The 6682-nt window shown below is 37.7% G+C and overlaps 1 protein-coding gene across 1 annotated transcript; it reads left to right on the top strand.

Moving 5' to 3' along the window:
• The first annotated feature begins 485 nt into the window (after positions 1 to 485).
• On the top strand, positions 486 to 2623 carry LOC116110974 (putative disease resistance RPP13-like protein 3). The gene is made up of 2 exons (XM_031397185.1): positions 486 to 2308; positions 2398 to 2623. Exons 1-2 carry the CDS (start codon positions 536 to 538, stop codon positions 2587 to 2589), a joined length of 1965 nt encoding a protein of 654 aa, XP_031253045.1. The 5' UTR covers positions 486 to 535; the 3' UTR covers positions 2590 to 2623.
• Positions 2624 to 6682: the final 4059 nt, after the last annotated feature.

Below are 6682 nucleotides of genomic sequence, written 5' to 3'. Positions count from 1 at the left end.
ATTTTTTTGAACAGCCCTATTAGCAATGGCAAAATCAGAAAACAAATATAAATTTGAGTATTGAAGTAATATTTTAATAGAATACGGATGAAAATGTCAAGCCATTATTTAGGTGGAAAAAACAAAAAGTCGTTTACTCGGTAGAAATCTCTTCAGTGGCTGCTGCAATTAATTTAGACGGTGCTAGAGCGATTGATTGTAGAATTTCCATAGAATTCCTCCTATTTTGGTGGGTAACGAACGAATCCTGAAGATGGGCGAGCCAGTCATCACTCTGTTCCTGAAAACGTTAGAACAGCTTCAAAAAGGAGGACAGCTTATCACTGGAATTCAAGAAGAGGTAGAGTGGATCAAACGCGAACTTGAAGCCATGTTAGCTTTCCTCAAAGAAGCAGATCGTGGGCAACGACGGGATGGACTTGTTAGGGCCTGGGTTGGGGAGGTAAGGAATTTGGTTTACGATGCTGAAGACATCATTGATACGTTTGTAATACATAGTAGTACGCTACGGTGGAATCTCATCAAACACATTCAAATGCGATATCAAGTCAATTCTCAGATTCGGAAGATCAAAAGAAGGGTTACAGAGGTTAAGGAAAGAAGGGACCGTTACGGTATTCTCGCCTCTGAAGCTCAGATTATTTATCGCCCTTCATCTAAGAGCACTGGTGCAGCTACACCTTTTGCTCGGGAGGATGACATTTTGGGAATTGACGATGATGTGGAACAGATTATGAAATCATCACTGGCGGGAAGGCCGAATCGTCGAAGAGTTATTTCTGTATTTGGTATGGGCGGTTTGGGGAAAACTACTCTTGTTAAAGAAGTTTACAAGAGAGTTAAGGCCAGCTTTGATTGTCATTCTTGGGTATCTATATCGCCATCCTACGATTTAATAGATGTCCTTAAGGCTGTGTTATTCGAGTTTAAATCAAGCAGAAAAGAGGCAGCTTTGGATATAATGGACGACGTTAATGAGGGACAGTTGCAAGAGAGGACCTATCGTTACCTGGAGAACAAGAATTACTTGTTAGTTGTTGATGATTTATGGGAAGCTCAACTTTGGGATGAACTGAAGCAAGCGTTGCCAAGAGACCGAGGTCTGGTTATATTTACTTCAAGGATACGGGATATAGCTTCAAAGGTGGAAGACAATTGCCACATTCAAGAGCTGCAACATCTTCCTCATGAGTTGGCCAGGGACATTTTCTGCCGAAAGGCATTTGGGGAGGAGATGACTTGTCCTAGAGAATTGGAAGCATTAACAGAGGCCATAATAAGAAGGTGTGAAGGGTTACCACTCGCAATTGTAAACCTTGCAGGTCACTTGTCTAGGACGGAATCAAAGCAACAAGAAATGCAGTCCTTACTCCATGATCTTGATTGGGAGCATAACCACAGTACTGATCTTGAGCGACTAAACAAGGTCTTGGTATGTAGCTACAATCACCTACCATATTACCTTAAATATTGCTTCTTGTACATTGGTTTGTTCCTTGAAGATTATGAGATCGGGAGAAAGAGACTAATCAGAATGTGGGTCGCAGAAGGCTTTGTTAAAAAAACTTCTCAGAAATCAGAAGAGGAAGTTGCCAACAGTTATTTTAAGCAGCTTATTGACAGGAGTATGATCCAATCCATTACCTTGCATGCCCGAGATGTGGTGAAAGCTTGTAAATTACACAATCTAATGCGTGAAGTTGCAACCCAGATGTTCAAGGAAGAGAAATTTGGAGCCATTTTGGTTGATAGGAATAATGAAATTGAAGACAGACAACGTAGATTATCAGTCTACAGCAATGCCGAAAATATCCCAGCAAATATAGGTAATTTGAATCTACGCTCCTTTCTCCTGTTTAGAGCAACTGAAATGTCATCTTCTGCATTAAGAAAATTGTTAGCAGAACTCAGGCTTGTCAGACTGTTGGATCTACAAGGAGTTGGTATTGAAAGTTTACCGGATGAAGTTGGGGACCTGATCAACTTGCGGTATCTAGATTTGCGAGGCACCATGATAAAAAATCTACCCAACTCAATGAAGAATTTGCGAAATCTACAAACTTTGGATATCAGAAACACAAATGTCAGCACATTGCCTCGTGGAATCAACATGCTTACGGAGCTGAGACATCTCCATATGGCAAGCTTCTTTGAACGTGATAATAAAGATTTTCTGAAGATACCTAAGGGAAAACTGTGTTTTAAGGAACTCCAGACACTCTCCGGCATAGATTGTGACCAAAATTTTATGAAACAACTGAGGAGCTTAACCAACTTGAGGAAGTTATACATTGGAGGAATTACAGGATCAAACAGCGAAGAACTGTGCAGTTGCCTGAGAGAAATGAAGAAGTTATCTTCCTTAACAATAATAAGCAAACATCCGACTGAAAACCTTCAATTAAATCCGCTTTTGAGGTCTCCACCTCGTTTGGAGAAATTAAAATTGCAAGGGTCTCTCAGAAGATTGCCAAGTTGGTTTCAGTCTCTAAATTGCCTCCATACATTGTGCTTATACAAGAACTTTATAGAAGACGACCCTTTTCCAATCCTGGAACAATTACCCAATCTTCTTGTTCTCACTCTTAGCATCTTCTGCATTTTTATGCAGAGATATATGTTGCAGTTCAGGAGGGTTTCCTAAGCTCAAATTAACATTGAGGTTAATAAGAGAAGTTTTGGTGCTGGTACTAATGGTAACAGCAGTAGTTGTATTTTTCACAAATTGGGTCTGGGTGGTGGTGGTGGTTTCAAGAGGAAGAGAATATTACTCAAAGTGACAACAATGGGGTGTCTCTCAGGCCGTGGCTTGACCAGGGATATTGAATGGTTTCCCATTTGGGAAAGGCCGGGAGAGAGGAGGAGTTGTGGTGGTGGGGTGGAGGAAGAGGAAATTGACATAGGTGTTGGGACCATAATGAGATCTTCAAGAGGGACCACATCTTCAGCCTTATCATGAAACATTGCCATGTCTGGCCATATAACACTTCCTTGTGGCCTGCATATCTTGCAGCTGTTCTTCAGTCTTTCTAACTTTGCGACTTTGTCTTTTGGTATTATTGTTTTTGTTGTAGCTGCAATTGATATTGTTGATCCTATTTGTATTAACGGTGCTGGGTTTGATTTTGCTTTGTTTGTTTCCTTCACGGATGATTTTAGCGTCTTCATTAGAACCTGCATGATCACCATTGAAATTAGTTAAAGCTTCAACAGTAGAGGGGCCTTGAAACTTCAAGGAGATTGACGTTAATTACCATACTTGAAATATAGTTTTTTATTAAAAAAAAAAAAATACCATTTTTATATATAAAACTCTATGATTATGGCTCATATGCATAAATATAAGTTTGAACTTTAATTTTTAAGCAAATTACTAAAGCAAAAGGCTAGCTAAAGAGTAATTACGACTAATTACGACCAATTTTAAATTTCAAAAATTCAGAAAAAAATGGGACCACAAAACAAAGAGAGCTCAGAGAAATGTGTTTATACTCAATCCAAGAGTTTGTAACAAGCAATTCTCACATAAATATCAGTTGAGTCTCACAGCTCTCAATTCTCTCACTTTTATCCTTATTATTTTACTTTGTAAACTTAATCTCTTGCCAGAGTAACGAACAATCAATCTATGTATGTGAACCATAGTTTAAGCTGACTACCTGATTGTACTGTTAAGGTTTGACCTACCAAATCCAAAATATTTTATGGTCCTACAAGTGTTAACTCTAATTTAAAATAAGAGCAAAAATGGTGTAGTTACTGGTTAGCATGTTTGGTTTCACCACCGAACGTCTTTGGAAAATACACTAAGTGATTTTTTTGTTAAAAAAAAAAAAGTATAACCTAGAAAATCAGATTCTCTCTGCTAGTTTATCACCGTTAACCAGCGGATTTTGTTTAATAAACATTTCACGATTAGCTTTCTTGAAATCGAAAGTACAAGAATGTTCTTTCGGATATCGGTGAACCCCACAAAACATATCCCCACATCGACATTTGAAACCTGTCAATCCGATCTTTTTGTTGCAGTTCTTGTATCTATTCTTTACACTTGGACGATGCAACAAAGTTTGATGTCGTTTCACTGGAACTAGAATCGGAACCAATGTTGGATGCACTTGGAATCAGACGTTTTTCCACGTTTAATGCTTTGGACACATATTTTTGTTCTCCTGAGACCCGTAGAGCCCACAACAGTACTTTGTGCAGAGTGGTGGAATTGCCTTTGTTTACATCCATCTTCGTTCTTTTTCTTGTTCTTTCACATTGAGCTGTCGTCAAATTCTTCCCGTTGTTGTGCTGTAAATAAGCTGAGAGGTTGGTGATTATATGTTGGTTATTTATAGAGACTTGTATTATTACATTTAAAGGATTACATTTTAATTTAACCTCAATTAATCCTATCCTATTCCTATGAGGAATACATGTATTGCCAAATAATGCCACATGCCTTCCAAGTTCCTTGCCAATTTTGCCATGTCAATTAGGACAGGAAATCCTTAAGCTTCTAAAATTTCCCATGTCAATTGGGATTGAAAATGCTGAAGGGAAACAACTACAAGGATAAACCACCACTGGATGGCTTGATGGTAAAATAGCAAAGGGGTCTAACATGAGTTCATGAGTTCAAGTCTCACAAACGTTAATAGGTATGACCACTGAGGAAATTTATTCGGTCGTCAACTTCAGGGCTCCGAAAGATTAGTTAAAATGTACTAAGTTGGCTCGGACACCTCCGCTCAACAAAAAAAATAATAATAAAAATAAATAAATAAAGATCGTGCCTCATCTCGTATTGCTCCATTGAAACCCATAACCAAGATAACAACTTTAATTTTTTGTTCCAGTACAATGTGCTAGAAAGTTATAATGAGGTGAAAAACCAGGGAAGACTTTCAATCTATCTTCGATCAATCTCTTCCATTCCTCATGTCAACCCCCCCGAAGCCGCAAAACTCATCACTCACTCAGTTTTGTCCCTCGCTTCAGGGAAAAACGTCTGCCGCCAATAGATTTAGAAGCATATTACGAGGACTAGTCATTGTGCAGCGGGACACGCTATAGGCGTATACATTATATCAGTAATCCTGTCACTAAACTTTACTTAAGGCTCCCTCCTGCTCCAGGATCCCCCTTTGACGCCATCTCGGTGGGCTTTGTCTGCTATCCTTGTGGCAATCGAGCATGCATTACCAATACTATTGACTACGAATACAAGATAGTACGCATTCTAAATAAGATTGAGGTGGATATTTACTGTTCCGAGAGTGGTAAATGGAGGCAATATAAGGTGTCACGCCCCCTCCACTCGAGATCACAGGAATCCTGCTTTGGTTGGATGAAAATGGACGTGTTATAGCGTATGATCCGGTGAACAATGTGGATCAAAGTCAAGCAATTGATCCACCGTGCAAAGTTGATACACCACCTGGTGCCTGGTGGTGCAAAGCTTGTGCGTAACTTGGGAGTGTTCAGAGGAAGTCTGCGGATAATCCCAATCAGTGACGGACCCAGGATTTTTGCCCAGGGGGGGCCCTCGCTCCGCCACTGTTTGCCAATCAACTAATGAAAACATAAGAAAATAACATCCAATTCACAAGGAAACATAAGAAAATTGTTACGTAGAAAAACATCTTCAATGTGAAAAGATAAAAAAACCACGGGAATATAATCTAACGATCCACTTAAATCCAATATAATCAAAAGAGTTTACTGATGCATATTTTTGATAAACATGCAAATATAGCAAGTGCACTAGTCGTAAAAAGTAATAAAGTGATAAGTAGAGTATCGTTCCCACGAGGATAGTGTTACTAAGTACCGATTTCTCTAGTTTAAGTCCTAATTGAAGCAACAATAAATTGGATTGATAAAAAATTAACTAACTAAATACAATTTAAGAAAATATAAATGAATGATAATGAAATTAAAGCGAAACCCAACAACTTAACTAATTAAACAAAATGCTAAAAAAAATGCTAAGGTGTTAATTTCACGTAGATATGCTAACCCAAATCATAGAATCTATTATACAAGTTCTAATTCCTTGATTGAAAATTGAATTCCCTAAGTTATAAAACATACATTCTCAGGCTATATTTTCCTACTTATCCCTATTAAGCTTCCGCACCTAACAAAATGAAGATTAAGAGTTTAAAGTCTTTTAAGCTTAATGAAGATTAATAGCTCAAAGTCTTTTAAGCTTTATGGAATTCTATCTAGATTTCATAAATCGCTAAACCTATCTCTCATAAATCGCTAAACCTATCTCTAGTGTTTGCTTAATCTACGGTATTTATCCCAAGAGGCACATTCACAAATCATTTCTCAATCTCATTGTAAACAACACACATTTGAATGGTAATCAAGCATCCAAAAGTTATTAAGCAAAGAGATAAACACTCAATCATGAAATTAAAACTCAAAGTAAATCAATTCATATAAATTTGAATCATTGTATTAAGGTTACATCAAACATCAGCTAAACAACTCAGTTCATACTCAAAAACAAAACAAAATAACAAAAACAAACTGAATCAAGATTCATCATTGAAAAACAAGCAAAAGTTGGAGAAATCTTCTCTAATTTGAAGCCCAAATCTTCAATAATCTTCTTCTTCCAAAAGCTGCCTTCCAAATGACGAACCAAGGCCTTTTTTCTTACGTTTTTGTGCTAATTTAT

Source organism: Pistacia vera, unplaced genomic scaffold (assembly GCF_008641045.1).
Source record: "Pistacia vera cultivar Batoury unplaced genomic scaffold, PisVer_v2 Contig621, whole genome shotgun sequence".
In the NCBI taxonomy this organism is placed as follows: domain Eukaryota; kingdom Viridiplantae; phylum Streptophyta; class Magnoliopsida; order Sapindales; family Anacardiaceae; genus Pistacia; species Pistacia vera.
The sequence above is the reverse complement of the archived record's forward strand: the minus strand, read 5'-3'. Positions and strand labels throughout refer to the sequence as shown.

Bases quoted from the DNA above. Each gene is read 5' to 3' on its own strand.
- LOC116110974 (XM_031397185.1), top strand. From the start codon at position 536: ATGCGATATCAAGTCAATTCTCAGATTCGGAAGATCAAAAGAAGGGTT. The intron at 2,309-2,397 runs TCAAACAGCGAA...GACTGAAAACCT, and splicing joins ACATTGGAGGAATTACAGGA to TCAATTAAATCCGCTTTTGA.